General features: G+C 37.5%; 2 protein-coding genes across 3 annotated transcripts in view; both read right to left on the bottom strand.

Moving 5' to 3' along the window:
• LOC114535203 overlaps window positions 1-23,147 on the bottom strand; it is a 43,127-nt gene that overhangs the window by 11,259 nt on the left and 8,721 nt on the right. For both annotated transcript variants that reach the window (XM_028556582.1, XM_028556581.1), the window contains 4 exons: window positions 15,247-15,531; window positions 14,459-14,689; window positions 5,095-5,210; window positions 3,848-3,906 (listed from right to left, as the gene is read on the bottom strand). In XM_028556582.1, coding sequence (XP_028412383.1) covers window positions 3,848-3,906; window positions 5,095-5,210; window positions 14,459-14,689; window positions 15,247-15,531 — 691 coding nt within the window. The remainder of the gene's footprint in view (window positions 1-3,847; window positions 3,907-5,094; window positions 5,211-14,458; window positions 14,690-15,246; window positions 15,532-23,147) is intronic.
• LOC114535204 lies at window positions 11,038-13,512 on the bottom strand. The gene is made up of 2 exons (XM_028556583.1): window positions 12,818-13,512; window positions 11,038-12,411 (listed from the first exon to the last, which is right to left on the bottom strand). The coding sequence occupies exons 1-2, from the start codon at window positions 13,381-13,383 to the stop codon at window positions 12,324-12,326; spliced, it is 654 nt and encodes a 217-aa protein (XP_028412384.1). The 5' UTR covers window positions 13,384-13,512; the 3' UTR covers window positions 11,038-12,323.

The raw sequence follows: 23,147 nt of genomic DNA on the forward strand, positions 1-23,147 counted from the left end.
AATTAAAGTACCTGAGTATCCGGAAGAAATGCCTGTGACTGTGAAGTCCATCGTCAGCCATCTGGGGAAAATGTATGATCCGTTGGGCATTGTGTCGCCAACCATGGCCGAAGGGAAAAGAATTTTCAGAGAAGTATGTGACGAGAAGAAAAGCTGGGATGTTGAAGCATCTACGCCTTTGAAAAATGATTGTTTGAGGTGGACTAAACAGCTTCGAAATGCGAAAATATCACGATGTGTTGCGAAAAACCTAAAGGAGATCAACGCGATTCACCACCATATCTTCGCAGATGCGAGTAACTTGGCATGCTCGTGTGTGACAATAGCGGTAATAGAACAAGTTCCTGGAACAGTGAAAGGCCTCTTTGCATCGAAGTCGAGGATCTTGAAGAGGAATACTTCAATCCCGAGATTGGAGTTGGTAAGCGGCCAGATGGCAGCGAATATGGCGAAAAACATATGTTCTGCACTGAAACGAATACCTGTTGCTTCAATAACTGTTTGGATGGACAGTTTGGTAGCCCTATTCTGGATATCAAATCCCGCCAAGCACTGGAAAGTGTTTGTGGCAAATCGGGTCAGGAAAATCGCGTCAATAATCGCCGAAATCGGGATCCAGTGGAAGTATGGCCCTACCAAAGAGAATATCGCATAACTAGGAAGTACAGGTGCAACAATAAACCGGATAGAGCAGGGTGGCTGGTTTACGGGACCTCAGTGGCTTGGGAGGGAAGGCCATTGGCCTGATCAACCAAGACTAGCGAGAACGAAATACACCTCTCAGGAGAGCATTCCCCTCAGACAAACGGTTTATCACGTAGAAGAGAATGCTGTAGTCGAATGGGACCTATTGTTAAACAAGAACTCTTACTGGAGAATAGTTAAAGTGACGACATGGGCGCTACGGTTCGCGAACAACTGACGATCGGAAAAACGTGAGGTGCATAAGAAAGGTCTAATCGATACTACCGATATACAAGAAGCAATAAACTGCAGCGTGGAAGGTCCAGAGTACCGTTCAAGACGAGGTCGAGGTCCCCGGGTGGGAGCTTACACACACACACACACGAGAAGATTATGCATCTAGGAGTGGCAAACACTATCGCAGCAATACGAGAAAACTAGTGGGTGCCTCATCTGCGGTCCAAAGTGAAGAAAGTTATACAGAAATGCAACACGTGTAAGGATTTCTCAGCTAAGCTGTATGGAGCACCGACGCCAGCCCCGTTACCTTAATTTAGAACAAACGAAAGTAGACCATTCTAAGTCACAGGGGTGGATTTCGCAGGGCCCTTGATTTGCAAAGCGGGAAAGAAAGAGACCGAGAAATGTTACGTGGTTATATCTACATGCGCAACATCGAGAGCACTTCACCTCGAACTAACACATTAACAGTCAGCCGAAGAGTTCCGAGAAAAACTAAATTCCTTTATCACAAGAAGAACAAAACCTCGGCGAATAGTCTCAAAGCCACAGCATTCAAAGCAACAGCGTCGTGGATAAAGAAAATAAGAAAGGGCGAAAAGTTGCATAACTATCTGGCTACCCAAGAGATCCACTGGACATTTAACCTTGCGAAATCTCCATGGTGAGGAAATTGGTGGGGAGGGATCTACGAACGCTTGATACAAGAGCTGAAGAAAACCCTCTACAAGACCCTGGGCAAAACACACCTGACATACCACCAACTCCAAACGGTTATAATGGATATCGAACGAAATCTGAACAATCGCCCACTGACTTATGTTGAAAGCGACCATAGCGAAGAACAAGTTCTGACACCGAACGTGATCCTCTGGGGACAAAATGCACGCACGATTGAACCTGATGAAACCTATGACGACGAAATAAGAAGAGTACAAAAACGGTTAGAAGTCGCGAAACAACATGCGTGGTCAAGATGGCGAAAAGAATATGTGCACGGACTAATGGAATATCATCGAGTAAACAAGAGCCGTAACGAAGTACCACAGATTGGTGAGGTTGTCCTTATTGTTGGTGAAGAAAAGAATAAAGGAAATGAATGAAGCAGAGAGTCATTAAATACGTCACAGGCAAGGACGGAGTCATCCGAGGAGCGATATTGTTGCACAACGGGAACCACATAGAGCGTCCGATACAATTACTCTGTCCCTTAGAGATTCGAAGTCCACTACGCGAAGCGGAAGTACACAACGCAAGCACTGAAAAAGTCGGGGAAACACAAGAAAACCGGAAGGACAACACAGTTTTCCCTTGGCAGAGCACCTGTGTGACACCAAACACAAGACTGCATGGGAATTGGGAAACTCTAAAGTAATTACCACTAACAATCGATACATGGTCAAAGACTTTGCCTAGAAGCATGGCATATAAATATGAGTAATCATGCTCTGAATAGGGACGACATTGCCCATTTGCCAGAGGAATATATGCATCTTATTGGCAGGTGACATCATCCCTTGGGTATGATGTCAGATCACCCCTGATGAAGACAGTAGACTGTACTGTCGAAACGTTAGGTCCTGATTACAATTTGACCAGGCTTTGTGATCATTTATATAAACCAGAGTAGCAAGCGATAACAGGGTTAAAAGGGGTATTAAAACTGTTCCTATTACAGGATTGATTTGCTAAACTTATAAAACCCTATTTTTGTTCTAATTTCTAGGTTTTGGTGCTCATTTGCAGGAAAAAAATTAATGTCCCTGAGTGTGAATTCCATGAATGCACATTTGAATACCAAGTCACATTCGAATACCAAGTTACATTTGTATACCAAGTCACATTTGAATAGCAAGTCACATTTGAATGCCAACTTACCTTTGAATGCCAACAATGAAGTTACAATGAATAAAGTTATATTAATTAATGAAGTTACATCATTAAATAAAGTTACATAACATCAATGAATAAAGATGCATCAATGAATAATTTCATATTATAAAATGTATAACAAAAAATCCCAAAAGTATGACAGACAACAGTGTGACATCCAACAGTACAAAAAACAAACCTCATTTTATGACCTTTTGTCACCTTCTGTAGTTTCCTCACCTGCAGGCGAAGTAACGCCTTGAGCAGGCGTCTTGTTCCTCATACGCTCGCATTTATATGCAATTCATTATTTATGCATTATTTATGCATTAAAAAAATGAAATGAAATGAAATTGAATGAAATTAAATTCCCCCGTTCCCCCGTTCCCCGTTCCCCATTTTAAAGATAGCCTTAGGTGAAACCTCGGTCTGATCGCGGTTGAACCGAGGTCAGACCGAGGTCGAACCGAGGTGAGACGGAGGTTAAACCTCGGCCTAACACGGTCTGACAGACATTTCTTATTAAGATTTTTTCGTTTTGATTATTGTGTTAATTGTCGTTCTCAGCTGTTCATAACATTTCGTTCGGAAGCGAACGGCCACTGCGAAGGTATTTTTTTCATTGCGGTCGTCTGCAGTTTCTATCGGTCGACCGAAACGGAACCGCAACCGCAGTGTTATAGTTTATTAGAGACAGTATTATGCTGTATGTATGTTAGGGAAGGAGCTACAATATCTGCTGCGATAGCAACATTTTGGAAAGAATATTAACCAGGCCTGTACTTTTGAAAGTTTTTAACGGTCTCAAGGCAACTGTCTCTGGGCTACGTTTGCAGTTACAACGCTGTTGAAGCTAAACGAACAATTTGATTCATTATAGTTTCATGGCACTGATATATGTTAATACTAGAGTTGGAAGTAATTTAGCTGCCAATTCTGGGTCTAATATTTATAAAATAAACATTAAATGCTTCAAAATCTCTCTGTTATCAGCAAAATCTTAGTACTCAACTTCAACTCCGGTCAAACAAACTACCAACTGTAAACGTACCGAAAGCACACGACAATCACACTCCAAAAGTCTTCGGCATCTCTATAGGCTTTTTTAATCTAAAAAAACATAGAATAAAGTCGTTATTATAAGCAGTAGAGTACACAGCCTGACGATTTGCCCTGCTATTTCTACCGTTTTAGTGGTAGCTCGATGGCTTTTAATTGATAGAAATTAATTTTTAAATGAATTTTTTTCTCCGCAAATGCAAAAAAAGTAGTGAAATAGGTCACACGGCAGAGGGCATAAAAACAATGACTGCATGACAAATATCACGCAATGTCAGGCAATAAACACTTGCCAGCAAGATGGCTGCCTTGGGACATTTTTGCTTCTGGCGCACGATGAAATTTTCCAGCTTTGTACCGATCATTATGGGGACATTACAATGTGATGCTATAGCATATCTAAACCAGAATATTTTACGTCACCCCTGTTCAGAAAATTGCTGACAGTTTGACAAATGGTTCTGGAGCTGAGAAAAAAGTCGAATGCTAACTTTATAGCATTTTCCATAGTCATTAGCTGAGTAATATAGGCTTATATCATTTTCCATCTTATGCTATTAGAATAAGGTATTGGCACTCTCAAATCATAAGGTCGCCGAAAACCACGCAAAACCCATGCACGCGAATATACAGGTCATGTGATTGATATTTAGGTATCTATGTATATCATCAGGAAAATCTTTGCGGCAATGACTGTATATATATTTGTATATACTTGTATGTATTTAACAAATAGATAAAATTGAACCGTTGTCTGTTCAGTTATAGATAAACGGTATGACGTTATTTGTGCATGATAAGAAAAAAACAAAGTGGTCACGAGCCGCCGGCATCAGATCTATAAGTGTACAGATAACGATCATACCGTGTATCTATAACTGAAAAGACAACGATTCGATGTTACCTATTTGTTTTATATAATAAAATCGGAAAAATACGAAACTAAACAGTCAAATAGTTTCCACAACACTTGGAAAATTGTCCAAGTAGTAATTTTACAGATATAACACAGGAAATCACGCGTACATGATCTATATAGGATTTAAGAAATGCTGTTGGCTAGCTTAAGACCTCTGCTAAAATGTGATTAGCTGTAAAAATGAAACAAAAGATGACTTAAAATCACCTGTGATTTCAACCGTGCGTCTTTTTCTTATAGATCATTGCTCTCGACCAATGAAATAGCTTTAATTCTTAACGTTATTATATATAAATATGAATATATATGTGTGTGTATACCTGGGTTTCGATTTCTTCTGCTATACGTTTGTAAAACTGCGTAGTTTTGTTTGAAAGTACAGCATTCCACTTCAATCCGGAAACGATAACCAACTCCGCCTCAACAAGAGTGATGCCTTAAAAATATTGATAATAAACACAATATATATATTATATATTCCACTTATCTGTCCCTATCAATATAGAAATATCAATCACGTGACCATTAAACATGGCTTATTTTGATCACTTATCACTTGTTTCTTTATTATTACAATACTATGAAATTTAAGAAATTTTCACGACAGATTTCCAACGATTTGTCATAAAATTAAGGTATGTAGTAAAATTACGTGACCGATATTTACGTATTTATATATATTTCCATATGACAACCTTTTTGATAACGGCTGTATATATATATATATATATATATATATATATATTAATATATATATATATATCTATCACATACTTGTGCCTTTATCAGGGCGATAACAGGGTGACATAAAAACGATATCGTCACTGATATCGCTTTTTGTCACTGATATCGCTTTTTGTCACTGATATCGCTTTTTGTCCCGCTGCATTTGCCGCTGTCAAAACAAAGATGGCTGACTATATATATATGCATATTAAGTATATATATATACTTATATTAAATTAAGTATAAATATATATATATATCCTCAGGCGATAACTATTTTCGCACGCGATTAAGTCACAACGGTTTAGGCGCACGCGTTTTTGATTGATTATACGCGAGCGTTTTAACGTGCATGCTTGCCTGCACATCAGATTTATATATATCAGATTTTTATATCAGATTTATTTTGGCTCACATCAGATTTATACAAATCAAACAATCACGAATACCACAGGTTTTCCTACACAAATTCCAAAATACTTTGATTTAATAAAAAGTAAATGATTGTAAATGAAACCTTTATATTAACAAAAAGTTTTATTACTTCCCAGATAAAAGCGGCCAGGCCAAATTTTATCCACAAAAAGAATTGTTCTGAAATGATTGATGTGAAATATTGAGAACTTCCTTATAACTGATTATTATTGTTTTTTAGCCATCTGATCATGAAAACCTTGGAGGAGAATGACAAGTGCTTTATCTTTTAAATGAATATGGGTCAACAAAATGCATTGTTTTAGGCTAACAAAATTTATGGACTATATAATTATTACCTTATTTTATATACATAAATTTTGTATAATGTCCTCCTGGGGCTGCTTGTTCGAAGGGTGTTTAGCTTAAACGGCAGATAAGTTGAGGTGGAAAACAGAATGGAAAACAAAATGATCTCCTTATTGGACAAACGAGCTGATACATTTCAATGTAAATAGCTTATAATTTTCAATGGAAGTATATATTTAAGATACAGGTTCAGTCATTCACAGTTATTATCATAAAATGCAACATACACAGCTGGTTTCGTATTTGTGCATGCAATTTCTGGTATACTATACATGTGCAGTATATTCACAAGCCCCCATTGATCGTCACCCTGATAGTCATTTCCATTACATTTGCTGCATATAGCCAACATGCAGGTAGTAATATTCGATCTTCTTTTTTCCAAAATAGCCTTAACTGACATGTTCTACGTATTAACGATATATATAGGCAGTGTGTCAAAGATAGCTACAGAGAAAAATTACAGAAAGCATTATAGCTAAGAGCCAATTGAGAGAATTTACTTTTTATGATGCACATAGTATTCAACATATTAGATAGCAAGGTATGCAATCAATGAAATGAGTATTGTGATGTTGCTACTCTGAGTCCCAATCGAGTAAGCTGAAAAATTAGCTTGGAATCGAACCACGCTGGGAATCGAACCCGCTACCTTTGGTTTGCTAGTGCAATGCTCTTCCAACTGAGCTACCAAGTCAAGACGGTTCGAGTAATTAATATTTCGGAACACAGTCTAGTCACTTGTATAGAAGACTTGGAAGACCATTGCACTAGCAAACCAAAGGTCGCGGGTTCGATTTCCACCATGGTCAACCTAAGTTTCAGCTTATCCGGTTGGTGACTCAAAGTAGCAACATCACAATATTCATTTCATATATACACCTGAGTATTTTTGCACTATTACTAGTAAGCAATCAATGTTTTACTATTAAGCGGTGCTTTAGTAGTGGCGTCCAGTAGCCTACACTCTATATGTAGCTGCCTATGTGTCATGTGCTTCACCCAGACCCGCCCAATTTGCCGTTTTAAAACACTTGATTGTTAATAACTATTTGACCAATCTCACCATTGAAATAAATATCTGCATGACTCAAATGGAAAATGAGATATGATAATACTATAACGTATGTTACAAATACAATTCTATACTCACCAACTTTCCTGCTACATATCTTTTGACCCGCCAACAACAGTGTAGGTTTGTCGATTAAAGTGCCTATGTCATGTTTGGGGAAATAGACTTTTTAGATAGTTTAGACGATTTTAAGAACTTTTGCAATATATTTGATAAGTCGAAAATTTCATCTTCATTGACTTTGAGGGCATCAAAGTTGGTGATTTTGAATGAAACCGTGACCCTAAAAGGACTAGGGCGAGAACGCTTGTGAGACGGGTTGTGACGTCATTTCGGGAAGTCGCATTTCTTGTAAAGCCGTAAAACACTGTATTTTATAAATTGCGCGAGCGAAGATAGACTTTGAATTGTACTGTTTCAATATTACTGTCGCGTTTCGTTTAATTTGTGGATGCGACAATGTCGTGAAGCTTTACTTATCCGATCTGCGGTGAGGTGAATCAGAAAATAACGCCGATTTGCTACGATCGAACAATCTTGAAGTTGACGCTTCTCTGAGGCTCTGACTCACTCAGTGCTCTGACTGCAGATGAAAGTGTCCATACCCGAATGACGTTTTTAAAATGTGTTGCCAACTATTACAAAGAAAGTCGGAACATGAAGATAAATTGCAAATACTTAATATACAGTCGGAGGCTGGTTCGAAAGACGTGTAGCAGGAAAGATGGTGAGTAGAATTGTTTTTGTAATAATACGCCATAATATTAACGTTTGCTATTTGAATCGGATGTTTATTTTACGGTAATGGTGAAGTGCCAAAAATTATGAGAGTAGACCAGCGTTTTTCAAAGTAAAACGACAAACTAAGCATTTGGGGTATACACATGAATTTTCATCTAATTATGGTGTGCTGAACAGTGGTCTACTAGAAGGTACCTAAAGTCAAAGAGACAAAAGCTGTTGAGAAATAGTGTTTATATAGCACTCCTTGGTACCATTAATATGTGTATAAGAAATACCTTCAATGCTCTCAATTAGTTCATAATGCATTCTATCATTTTACTTTGTAGCTATCTTGACTTGTACATATTGCATATTGACAATCCATGCAACTTGTTCAATTATGGCCACTTGGAGAAAAGAAGAATGTCATGACCGCCATGTTATATGCAGTAAATTTAATGAAAAGGAATTTCACAGAGATGACCTATGAATTTACATATTCTATGGTTATAAGTCAACTCAGTCAGAACTCAGAAGAGGTTGCTTCTTTAGGCATTTGACTCATTGCTGTCTTTTTTGAGCAACTTATATAATATTTAAGCTTTGTTGTAACACTCTTGCAAATTTCATTATGAATTAAAATTTGAATAGCTTGTAAAACAAATTGTGTGTGTAGCTTGCAAAAAAATGTTGTCTATATTGCAGTGAACTCTAGGTTTTTTTTGCATTAAAACACAATATCATGCATATATCCAAGAAATATATCATTTTGAAATAATAAATGTATAAACAAGACACTTTAATGAAATTTTGAGGGTAGTTTTAAAGATTTATTCAAAAAGTATGCTCATTTAGGAGGGTTATAATACCTTTATTTTGACCATTTGACATAGCAATACATAATTACTGTTTGATAGGTTTATGTTTTAAAAATTTGTGTGTTGTTAAACCACCAATAAAATATTTACATATATACATTATTCAATAACTGATTATTTTTTCCTGCAAAGACAGTTCAGAACATTCCAATGACCTTTTATGGGTTTGTCACAAGTCGGCAACATGGTTTTGCTTGTTTTTAATGTGGATGTGTGGATCGAGTTTGCCAAGTTGAAGGTGTTGAAGCAAATTAATAGGTCTCAATTTGTGATTTGGTCATACTTCCAGAATCTGTTAGTGTACAAACATATAAATATCAAATTACTATTTTTTGGAGAAATAAAAAATATATTGAAAGTACTTGGTTTAATCAACAGTCTGATACATTTTTCATGTTCTCTATTGTGCATTACGTACGACATCGATGAATCAAAACAAGTGAACAGAGCATTGATGAAATTTGCGACGGTGATATCTTGCAGACAATGTCCTGCTAGTTTTGTTATAATAATTTGAGGGCGCACAGATATACTTATTGTGTCTTACTTCAAGCGATGAGCCAGAAGTCCCACGACGGATAATCTGTTTTACATCAAAAGTCAAAACTTTCGTTGATACCAATATAGCTGCTCACGATCTCTTGTGATCGAACTCCTCAAAGGTCAAACGGCTCTTATTTTCCACGTTACCGTAAAAAAGTCAAACCGAGCTTTCCCCTGTCTTTTGCCTCGGGCGGTGTACCATATAAAATTCTATGTACGATAGCGCAATTCTTTCGCGTAAATCGGCGGTGTTGGAACCACGAAGTTGTGTTACATCCTTGTAACATTATTAATAAATGTCGAACACATAAAGGCCTTACTTTACACAAAATCTTTGCTTATCCGCGATATAATAATTTATTTTCTATAATATAGCTTATTGTTATTTTCGCAACTTCCCGATTTGACGTCACACATAACATTAGTTACCAGTTTTTTCAGGGTCACGGAAAATCATAAAAATCGTCAAAATCACCAACTTTGAGGCCCTCAAGTCGATGAAGATGAAATTTTCGACTTATCAAATATATTGCAAAAGTTCTTAAAATCGTCTAAATTACCTAAAAAGTCTATTTTCCCAAACATGACATAGGCACTTTAAGTCAATTTAGAGCGATACTAAACAATTTGAGCGACCGCGGTAGTCGCATTATGCGACATTGGAGCGACTGCAAATCAAAGCTCCGTTCATGCGCTGAACTATAAATGTATAAATTATTTTAATTATTCTCATTCTTGGCCCAAAAGTTCAGACTGAGGAAAAGTCCGACAATCAGGAGTGCATTACATACTGCCCTCGATACACGAATTTGTTTTCTTGCATGAGCGTTCGTCGCAGTTGGTGGTCCAAACGAAACTCCACCACTCAATCGTTTACAACACCGCACTAAAATTCTCAAAGTTTAATGATTGCAACAGAAAGGCAGCAAGAAACAAGTTAATTTGTCCTAACAAAGTTGTTCTATAATATACCTATCGTAGAAATAAATCGCACATAATAAGGTATACCTCTGAGATTGCCTAAATATTCACATCTGAATAGTTTTTAGAAAGTCATTTCAAAAGGAAACTGCCTACATACAAGCTTGGCGCTTTTACAATAATTTCGGTGCTGTATCGAAAACCCACAGCAATTATTCTCGCCCCTTTCTTGTCCCTTTTGTCTGTGAATTTTGATCTTACTGACTGACTTATGTGAATCTTCGCCATTCCCCAATTGACCATAACAAAAAAGATGGCGGATGTACATTTTACCAGATGCATTCTGGTAAAATGTACATGCCGCCATCTTTTTCGTTACGGTCAATTGCAATACAACTATTGCCACGATTTGTAACGTAACGACGAACTTTTGAAAGAAAAAATACCAGGGCAGATTTACTATTTGACTCCGTGAAAATATTCATCACGATTCCGTAAAGAATATAGTCAGTAAAACTGAATGATGACTTTGGAAACACTAAGGTTTTTCACACATAATGTTTAACACAATTTGTGTTAAACTTTCCGTGGTGAAACATGATATCATATTAGACAATTATTTAATGAATTTTAACGGCAGTGTCATCTTTTCGAGAGCATGCAAATGAGATTTTGTCATTTTTTCACACCCGAGCTAGCTGGCGCTTTGCGCCGGCGAGGCTACTAATTTCGCTTCGAATGTTTACAACTGCGATGCGGTTCTCAAGTTACTCTCTTACCAAGATACGTTCTTAAGGGGAGGGTACACATAATAATCGGAGTAAAACTTCAAATGACTATAGCATCTAAACTTACCATTATAACATAAACAAAGTATAAATCAGTTGAAAGCTTATGACTTGAAGATTCTGAAAATGATGTTCATTTTTGAAACAAATGATTTGTAACCTGATACGAGCGGATTATGCGGAACACATGCTGTGAAAAACTAGGGTGTATATGAGAAAAGATATCTTGTTGTAAACTGCTTTAATTTTCAAAGTTGGTACATTTTTATGAAGTATAGACATAGTTGTCTGGGATGAGCATACAACTTTTGAATATGATAAAAATTGCGGCCACAGCGGGGTTTCAAATTTCATGTACGTTTTAGAGGGAACATTTCCCACCATAATTTCAATTGTATAGCAGGTATTGAAAAGTTGTATGCTCATCCCACAAATAATGGGGAGATGAGTATGCACAGACAATTTCAGCTCAATCCAATCAAAACTCTAGGAGATATCCTTTCTTAACCGTACAAAATCCATGTTTTGAGAAAATCCACTTTTAAGTTTACTAACAAGGTTCGTGGACCATAATGTTAGATTATACCTTGACTTCTTATGTTATTTAGGCAGAAAAGTTATCTTAGTGTCTTAAAACCCTCCAGCATCATAGGTGACACCTTCAGCTTCTCTCAAAGCTTCTTCTTGCTGAGCCTTTCGAGCCTGCTCCACCTGTCGACGCCTTTTGTGCTTTTCGTCCATCTGATGATCAGCCTGTCTGACACGTTTTTTGTCTTTCAAATGTGAAAGCCTTCTGCAGACATCTCCAGCAGGAATCTGAAGTCTCTTCATTACCTTCTCCCTACTTGTTGCACCACTATGGAAATGACAGACAGCTGATGCAACCACGCACTTCACCACTTTAGCTCCATGGTGTTTATGTTTTGGACACCGAGCCCACACTAATGAATTTATTGATTCATTGTTATTTTGAGTTTTACCCCGAACACACCTCTCAAGCAGTTTTGAGTCACTAAGCTGCATAAAGTTAGCTTCAGCTTACTAAGTTGGCTTCAACAGCTCTAAAAAAACTTGAGGCAAACAATCATCACCCTTATAGGTGCGTGTACCATTCACACGATCTTGTTGCCATTTGCACCAAGAGTCTTTACCAACTGGGCAAAAGCGGTGTTGCTTACTGGCATCATCATTTTGAACAAAATGGTTCAAAAGGGCAATTATGTTCTTTTTCATGGCATAAACTGATGCTGATACCTCTCTCTCCGTTGGATTGGAAGTGGACAAGGTGTTCTGGCGTATTGCTAGCCCATAGTATCTCTGGATTTTCAAAATCCTCTTTTCAGAGAGTCGCCCACGTCCTCCAACTGTCTTTCCATCGGAAAGCTTGCCTTTCGTGGTACCCTTCAACTTTAAAAGATGCTTACCCATTCTTTTTTGGACATGGCCAACACAATCTAATTTCCCCACCTTCTCGTCACCATATGTGTCTTCGACCGCACTAAAGGCTTTGTTATCTCCGTCGGATATCATCCACTTGTAGCGAAGGTTGTGCCGCTCAATGGACCTGTTCCATAAAATTTTTGCTCCCTCTACCTCCATTGCTGGAGAACTACCATCAAAATTGACATCACACTCACCAGAAAAAACATGCTCAATTTGCCACTCTTCAAATTCTTCATCACTCTCACACTTTGCTCTCTTCAATGCACATTTCTGACATGTTTTTGAAATAACATAGTAGTCCAGGACTTTACCAGTGTCTATTGATATCACAAATACAACACCAATAAGAGAAGTGAACCCTCTTTTTGCCCAGGTGCCATCAAAGCTGACACCAACATCAAGAACTGAGCCATCATCTTCCATTTCATTTTCTGTTAAAACCAGCTTCCTCAGGCTCTGTCCAGCCTCTGTCATTTCTTCCTTTGCTTCCATCTCCAGAGCACTTAGAATTGTGTCTAAATGTTGGTAATATGCAGTCTTACTTATGCAAGGCATGTTCATGATGCTACAGAATGTAGCAAGGCTTTCATAGCCACCACCAGTCTCCACGGAATAATACACCGCACGGCGGTTCACATCGGCAGAAAAACCTTTGCCAGGAATAGAAGAAGAGGTTTCCAAATCAGATTCCTCTTGGCATGATGAGCAACTTGCAGAGAGGTCACTCATTAGACCACGTTTACCTGATGCATTTTCTTGAACTTTCAAGCTGGCTGGTAATAAATTAAAGATAAAGAAAAATTAGTTATATTATATTATGTACACTAAATTGTTAAAAAAATTATATAAAACAAATATAAACTGAAACAGGCAAAAACCTTCTATTCTTTGTAGTAAATCTATACTACATTAAAGCACAAATCTACAGCATTTACTGTTAGCACAATGTCATGAAAACCTATAGTTACACAGTAGATGAAAAGTCACAAGCCTTAGCTATGCTACTACTGTGACAGTCACAGTGTGAATGTGTGTTTATTGTTGTACTTACCACCATTGCACACATGTGCTTCTGATAGAGAATCTCTAAATTTGCCAATATCAATAAGACGGTAACCTTTATTTTCAAAATCAACCACTGGATTGGGGTCTTTGGTGGACTCAGAGAAGTTTAATTTTCGTCTGGACGCACTAACACGTGGTGCGTCAGTAGTCTCAGGGACATCTTCATCTTGTTGTTGACTTGGTCGTTTTTCTTCCGGTATTGTATAATTTTTTTGCTTTCCAGTAAAGGGCTTTCCTTTCCTTGACTTACGATACACACTTCTCTTCTTTGTCCCCACCATATTGACAAACAAAATCGTATTTGAAGATCACTTTACTAATAAACTTTCCACTTGAAGACTTTCAACACTTTTGTTAGTTTGAGAATTTGCGTTGGTGAGCCCATAATGAATCAGACCAGCGCAAACACGTACACCAGTACGTCATGTAGTCAGAAATGTCCATAGCTCACATTCAAATGCAAATAGACAGCCATAAAACTCACGAAAACAAGAAAATAACAAACACGTTGCCATGGCAACCAAACTATCATGTTTGAAAAAAGCCTAGAACACGGTCATAAACAATAATTTGTCCATAAAACGTCTTTTCCATGATTCTTAAGTGTTTAAAGTATCGCATATTAGACAAAAAAAAATTTACCCAAAATTCAAAATTTTATGTGTACCCTCCCCGCTTGCAGTTGCTGATGCGAATACGACGTCACTTTACAGAAATTTCAAGAATACCTATTACTTACCATCCGGTAAAATAAGCTGACAGTCTTCACCATCACCTTCAAATTTCGAAGGACACTTCCCGCACTTGTACCTGTCGCCTGTTACCGAACAATTTACCCCACGAAAACATGGCAGGTTATCGCATGGGCTAATTTCGCACAACACCCCCGTATACGGTTTCACACAACCACATTTGAAACTTGCAAAATCAACACGCACTGTTGACACATTTTTCTTTCCTTGGCATTTACCTTAAAAAAACACATAAAGCGGAAGTCAATTTCGTATGCAAACAAAAATGTTTGTTTACATTTTGTGTCTGAATATCTAACACTATTTAGGTTCGTTATAAATATGAATTAGAGTTTATTTGTAATGTTTCGTTTTTAACTTAAAACATCTGCAGTATAAATGATATAAAATTACATAAGATTTGAAATCTTATGTAATTTCATATCATTTAGTCTGAAGATGTCTTAAGTTAAAAACGAAACGTTACAAATAAATTATTTTAAATTCATAATTGTTTTGATGGCATTCTTAAATGTTATATATTGGGTTGTTACATTTATTATAAGAATTTTTTGGCAAATCTCTAGTAATGATATTGCGGTTTTCACTAAAATAAACGGTTTAGATATGCTCGGAAAAGGTATATTTTTGAATCACTTTTGAACAAATTGCCCACGAGTTGTACAGCATCAAAAATGTTTTTTCAACGTGGAATGGATGATCTCATTGCAAAACTAGACAAACTGGGTCGGGAGAACATGTTATGTATACATGTTTATCACATGCATCGTTTTACCTCCATTCTGGCACAAGCACGGTAAGGCGACAATTTCGATTGTGTGGACACTGCTTGCAAGCCCTTCACCATCTGTTACTCGTAATGAAAATCCTCCAGTTCTATTCACAAAAATTCTAACAATTTTTTTCTCCATATCTTTTGATATATCAACTGTTGCATTCGGCAGATATTCGTACTTCCATTTATATCCTTCAGGGTCAGTAGCATTAATCGATAGTTGGAATTCGCTCTTTTCGAAAGCGTAGAAACGACCAGGCATAGTGATATACGGAGCTCGATTGGCTTTATAAAACGAAAAATGCATATTTTTATAATTATTTATTCCACATTATATTATACCTAACAACAAACTTTTTCAATCACAGAGCATGCTTTATACCATATGCTGACCATGATATTTTCCAGCGAATACTATATGCCTCAAACAGCTCGTACCGTGTAAGGTTCGGTATAATATAGCTACAACAATACAAAACTTGGACCAAAACGCCTCGTCCAAGGTCTTTAACTAATAAGAATATACTGATCTTATACTGCAGTCTTCTCGCAACCGTATAATATCCTAATTTATTGATCCTGTATTCATAATATATGAATGCTGAAAACAATAGTAAGTAGATTAACCCCTCTCCCAAAATAGCTGCAAAATCATGCAACGTGGGACGTCGGAAAAGCGGAAAGTGCATTGCACCGGCATCGCACTCATTTTTCCATCAACTGTTCAAGGCATTTCCACACTGCTAGTGCGGAAATGGGATGAGCTGCCAATTTTGTGGAAGATACTTTAGCCGCAGCTACAATTAACGCAGACACGAGCACGGATACTGTCCACTACGAGAACAAGAGAGAAACATGTGTCAAACAGAATCGGACAGGCAAGAAAAAGATTTCCAAGATGATGTCTCGACCACTTCCACCCAGCAATAAGGAAGTTCGACGACGTCTCAGAATGTGAAGAAGAAATGCATCCCTGGATACTGCTATAATAGAACAATAGAACAAGCAAAACAAAGAAGTAACACAGCTTTCGAGAAAATGAAAGAACTCCTTATAAACAGTGATTTCAACGAGCACCTTGCTAAAGAGTAAGCTTACTTGAATGTTATGCCCAGACTCCAGAAATAATTAGAAAATACCTACTTAGAACGCCTTTTGTTTTGACCAAGAGGAAGCCATAGATGCTGCAGTTGCTAAGAGAATTTTTTTTAATTTAGAGGCTTTTAAACGACGACGAGATTGAAGATGTGGAGGAAAATAAAGGCAGTGATGATGATGATGAAGATTATAATTTAAACTTAGTCAAATGGTTTACTAAACCTTTCTTAAGGAAACCATGGTAAACGAGCACAAAGCGATAAAACGATTTACAAGAAATTATTTTTTATTGCTGTAACTATAATTGCGAGACAAATAAATTTTAAATGTCTGCAATTTTCTTCTTCCCCACCGCTAGTTCATACATTAATTTTTATTTTATCGACAAAATTTTCCAATGGGCCTGTCTCATTGGGCAGATGAGCATCTGCTCATGAGCAGTTACGAGCATGTGCTCATCTGCTCATCGCAAAAAATTTAAAACCGATATTCCATCAACTATATTAAGTACACAGTTGAAACAATAAGAGGACAGTTCACAAGACACGACAACAGTCATCACAAAGCATACATAGAGGATATTACACGGTTGCGAGAAGATATGGATTTTATGTTCGAGTGGCAAGAACAATATCTCACGAGTGAGCGCATGTTCTGTTTGTTATATGGACTAAATTATGAGTGAAAAAAATACACACAAAGGCGACAAGAAAATTAGCCGCGGAAGACCATTATAAAAGCAAATATTTTTTAAATTATAACCTAAACATGAAAGTAGACTAATTTTTCCTTATCTAAGGATGTCTTATGTGTTTTTGTTTGTATTTCTAACGTTAATTTCGTTTATATACGAACCAAAGGCCATTTGTATTTTCACAACAACAACAACAAAGAAAATGGCGGGAAAATTTTCGAAACTCGTTATGTCACCCCTAAACGTGACATACGGAAAATACGCACACCTGGTCCCGGATGTAGTGACGTATGAGTTCTACGAGTGTTTTAGTTCTCAGTAAAATACCTCCATCCATATAATAAATAATAATATTGAAATTAAAAATGAACGCTTAAAATAAACAATCTTGATTATCCCCGAGCCGGTGCGAAGCACCGGGCGAGGGTACTAATTCCGCCCGGAGATTTTAATTACACCCGGGAATGCAAATGCGAAATGAAAGTTGTCAGTGTGTCCGCCATTATGTCATGGACGTTGGGCGTTTTTGTAAGTTATGCGCATGCGTGAGTTTAAGACGAGTTAAAACTGGTAACCAGCAAACGTTTGCGAGCGTGCGATTGGCTAAATTAAAATTTTGGTTCGCGTCAGCATAACTGATATTTTGAATTATAAAACTTTTTTAAAATATTTTTCATTTGGATAGTTTGGAAAATATACGGAAAAATTCACTCGTAAAATTGATTAAAATATAAAGTAAATGATGCTTTCGGATAGAAAAACTTTGATTCAAATAGATGGTGAAAAATCAACGATTTTAAAGCATTTTTGGAGTGTTTTTGAACAGGTAAATAGGTAGATTTTGTATTTTAAAGCATGCAAGTATTTCGTAAGTTTAATATGTAGATTATCAACAAACGTATACGACACCTCTTTGAGTTTATTCGTCAATTTCGTTAAAATGATTTTGATTGGGAAGGTATTTATTTTTAAAGGTCAATCTGTTTAAAAAGGAATTGAAATTTCGCTAAAAATTGTAGTAATTAAAACTATTCGTAGCACAATTCATGAATTATGATTATAGTTGAATGTGATAGCTCGAGAGTCGACTTTCTAATTGTACTTGATATAGGATTTTACTTATACGACTTCGATCATTCAGCAGAAACGAGTATTATAGAATTTCACTAATGGATATATAGGTTTATTACTTCAGGCGAGGGGATGTTGCATGCATGTATTTCTAGTACATTGAAAATAATGGCGTTTGCATCGAAAGAAAGAGTTGCATTAGTAACTTGAGTAAAATATTATCTTCCTGAATCCCTTAGTGTGTGTTGGTAAGTTGACAGTTGTTCATTAATTAGTGACATTATATATATATATATATATATATATATATATATATATTAATATATATATATATATATATATAATAAAGCATAGGGGAATGTTACCAATAAGATAAATTGCTTTGTTTACCAAATCTATATTTTGTCAACTTTCATTTTACTCACAAATATTTAATTTAATATAGGTTCTAACAATTGAAACTGAACCACCATGAATCTGCACAAGGCTGCCATCAGTGATCTGCATGTGTACACCCAAGACACCTTCAGTATACACCTTCTACATGCGGTACACCTTTAGCATCTACGACTGAAACACCTTCAGTGATCAGCATTGACAATGAGGAAGAATTTGATTTTGACCACAAGAGTGATATTGAATCACCCGGCCAGACACATCACCAGTTTTGTCAAGAAAACCTTGTACAGTGATAGCACCTTGAACTCATCACCCGGCTTTGCGATTAAAGAAACAAGAATCATTCATAAGGTGCGCCTTGGGTAATGGACTTCAAGCTTCCTGATACTGTAAGTTTCACTGTTTCTGTAATCGCACTTATGAATTTTGTGGTGTATAATATACAGTAGTTTTTTTGCTGACTTGAGCAACATAGGTTGATTTACTTAAATGGAAGGAACAGTGTATACAAACATTATAATATTAATGTATTGTCATGTGTCTTGTAAAAAAATGTTTATAGTGTTAAAATTAAAGAGATATTATACTATTTTTCTGTTTTCTTGTAATATTTTTGGCATTTAAATGTATGATATCATTCTGCTACATGGCACTACAGAATGATAACAGACTTGAGTGCTTTTTCAATATGATAGTTTAGTGCTTAAATGACACAGGCTGTTAACTAGTTGTAAGGTGCTAAATAAATTCTTAAAAGGAGTGTTGTTTTAATACTGCCAGTAGTGTTGAATTAACTCGCAGAAAGAGTGCTAATTAAGCTCTAGGTATGTGCTGTTTTAGCATCATATCTGGAGTTAAAATAACACTATAACAAGTGCTAATTTAGCACTAAGAAAGTGTTGTTTCAGCACCAAATCTACTAAGCGCGAGTAATGTGATCAAGGAAAAACAACAGCTGATTGACAACATAAGTATGGGAGTGAGACCAGAGTGAGGGCAGAGTAGCGCGAGACAGCGCAGAGAGTAGAGGAACAACCTGCAAAGAGATATCGCGAATAAAAAACCTTAAAAACTAAAATCTGTGAGTAATAATTAGAGATCGGGAGAAGTATTTCCTGATACTGTGGCACCCACAACGGGATGGCAAAGACGCAACCATCTGAGGATCTTGTGAAACAATTAAAAGCAAAAGCAGATCTCCTTCGACTAACTAACGAAGAAACAAGGGAGATCATGCAGTAATTACTAAAGCCAAGATTAACCTACTAGAGCGTGAACGGTAAACGCTAAACGATAAACTACAAGAAGTACATAATTTGAAGATAGGCATGAGGTACGAGCATGGACCGAAGGAATAAAATCGAACGACATTATACACATCGAGAATGCGATCTCCCAGTTGTAGACCGTCACCGAGACTACGAGAAAGAATGAACTGCGGGAGAAAGAGAACATGGCCGCTCAAGGCAGAGATGAACAGTACCAGGAAAAGCTGAAATACGACAAGGAGAAACTGTAGTCACAGCTAGTATAGTTTGTGAAAAGAAAATCACAGAAGAACAAACGAAAAGGTCGAACGAGAACGAATCGCGTAAACCCAACGCGAGGTTTCAGAAGCTGCAAATTACAAGGTTCGACGGAACTTACGTAGATTGGTTACGGTTTTGGAAGCATTTCGAAGCCGAAATCCAGGCAGCAGAAATCCTAGCAGTGACAAAGTTCAATTACCTAAAGGAATTAGTAACTCCAAAGGTGAGGATCGCAATTCAAGGGTTACCGTACACAACCGAGGGCTACGAAAGAGCCTGAAATATTCTGCAAACAAGGTATGGGAAATCTAGCAAGATAGTAAATAGCTATGTGCAAAATATCATGTCCTTGCCTAACATTCACGGCTGCCAGCCATCAAAGATACATGAATTTTACGAGAAACTAAAGCTAAATGAAGTAAATGGTTATGTCAGAGCCACGATCGACAACTAGATTAGAGTGGACCTTGTTCGTATGGACGATGACTGGCAGGAGTGGAAATTGCCGCAACTTGTAAAAGCTTTAGAAAAATGGACGGTGCTCAACCCCATTAAGCAGTCAAACGAGAAGCATGGAATGAAACCCCTCAGTTTCCCCTCAAATCTGTTGATTGTATGAAAGTAGAACTAACAGTTGACAGGAAAAAGTTGCTTAGTTCAAAACAGCTATGCTTCAATTGCATGCGCTCAACCTAACCACAAATGGAACGCTACCATTCGAGCATCTGTGATATTCGTGTTAATAACGGAATTGACAACTCAAGTTCCTTGTTGATTGCTTCAAGCACTGGGAATGGGATTGTAACCTACCCTGTTGTGATTGTTGACGTTAAAAAACCGCAATTACCTGTGGCCAAATTTCCACATTTGAGTGAAGTTCAAATGCAAGACAACGACAAAAAACCGGAACTTCCAGTGCACCTAATCCTGGGTGCAAGCGAATATGCCCGAATTCAGACCGAGACTAAACCCCAGACTGGACGTCCCAATGAGCAGGTAGCCGAGCTTACGAAATTTGCAATTGGGATGGACAATCTTTACCCTCGGCAAAGAAAGCATGAGCGATTGTGTAGACTAGACGTGCTTGGGCTAGAGGACTCTGTAACCGGTGACCAGGGCATGGTGTACGAAGAGTTCAAGGAGCAACTGACAAGAAATCCGGAGGGCTGGTACGAAACTCGCCTTCCTTGGAGAGGAAATCATCCCCCACTACCAAACAATAAGGCGGGCAGCCTAAGTCGACTTGACAAACCTAATACGCAAACTGAAGAAGTAAGCTTCGATAGAGCAATATGATTAAACTTAAATATATTTATTTAAGATTAAGATTTATTAGAAGTACCAATTTCGCAGTCAAAGACTGAATTACATTGGTTAACAAGATTAAAATGTTACTCTATATATACAATAAAATATAGTTAAAATTAGGCTACATGATAAGAATAGCGTGTCTGTTATGGTTTACTCTTACTATTTACAAAATTAATATTAAAAGCTCCACTTCCAGCAATTACAAAACTGTTGGCAAATTTGTCAGTTCTACACTTAGGGATCAAGAGTTTATCATTACCACTGTGAAGAGAGTAAGATGTATTATAATTTGGTGGAACAATGGAGTGCAATTTGTGTGTTGAATCGATAAACATTCGTTCAAAGAATCTCTTACAGCTCTTCGTATAAAAAGCGTCGTTACCCCGGCACGGTTCTTGCTTTATCATAGGGGCAACCTGGGTATATTATTCGGAAGGCTCGACGTTGGATCTTTTCAATTTGGTCGTTTAGGTATTGGGGCAAACTATAATGCCATACTTCGCCCCAATGCTCCAATATCGGTCTAATGCATATACAGTTACATACTTGCACTAACTTGTTCGAGGTTTTTCGAGTTTTATAGTCTTCTTGTAGATGTAGTCGACATAAGGAGCCCACTTGATATCGTTAGAGATGATTAATCCGGGTAATTTAACCTGTACAATGGAGATATCGCAACCATCAATAGTAATCAGAGTGTTGGGGGGGGTCGTTTGTCGAAAAGCATATGCGAACTTCCTTGGTTTTAGTTGGTTCTTTAATTCATGACGGTAACGTGGAGGCAGGTTGTTTGTCCCTGGTTATAATTTCCCAAATGGTAGTATCGTCAACGAATTTGACAGTGTGATCAGACACTTGCAGGTCATTTACAATAATTAGAGAAGAGTGAAGGGCCAAGCTTGGTGGTCTGTGGGACACCTGCATTAATAGGCCTCCAGCTGGAATAGTTAGAGCAAATTTTCGCGCGTTGTCTTGAAGCGCGCCATATTGAAGCTCATCGATTAGGCCACTAACTAACCGTAAAAGCCAGTTATAGGGGAATGACTCCAGGACTTTACTTACAATGGGTGTGAGATCGGTCTAAAATCGGAATCGATGTCGGGAGCGGGTGACGATTTAGGCACCAGAGTCACGTTGGCGGATTTCCACAACAGTGGGATACGTCCCTCGTGAATAGAAGCATTAAAGATGGGTGACAATGGCCTGGATAGGGAGGAAGAATTCTCACGCAGGAACCAAGATGGAATATCATCAGGACCAGCAGCTGAGTGCGGTTTTAATGACATTAGTGCTCTTTCAACTTCTTCAACGGGGATGTAAAAATCCGAAGGGACGTTGTCGACAGTAATAGGTGACCATTAAAATAAAGGGAGTGTGTTTCCAACAGAGACGAACTTCTCGTTAGTTAAAGAAATTTTTTCGGGCAGTACTTGCTTTGGCCGTTGGATTCGTAGCAGTCATAAACATTGCTTTTATAAAATCTTGAACGAGCACTCTTACAAACCGTGTTTACCTTGTTTCAATAATAGGGAAACAAGGTATTGTTTCTATTGTTCCAAGTTGCTTTGCGCTTGGATATTAGCTTTTTGATCTTAGGCGTAACCAAAGGCTTGTCGCTGTTTTCGGATTTTATGCGTCTCAGTGGGAGGTACTGATCGACAATGTTATTGAGGATTGAGGTAAAGTAGTGGAACTTGTCATTACAAGTGACTAAGCCATATAAGGGTGACCAATTTGAACTTGACAAGGCTTCGAAAACTAACTTTCCATTTGAGAATCGCGTGTCTCTAGCCATACGA

The sequence above is a fragment of the Dendronephthya gigantea genome, unplaced genomic scaffold (assembly GCF_004324835.1).
Source record: "Dendronephthya gigantea isolate DGI-Jeju-01 unplaced genomic scaffold, DenGig_1.0 000112F, whole genome shotgun sequence".
Classification (NCBI taxonomy): Eukaryota; Metazoa; Cnidaria; class Anthozoa; order Malacalcyonacea; family Nephtheidae; genus Dendronephthya; species Dendronephthya gigantea.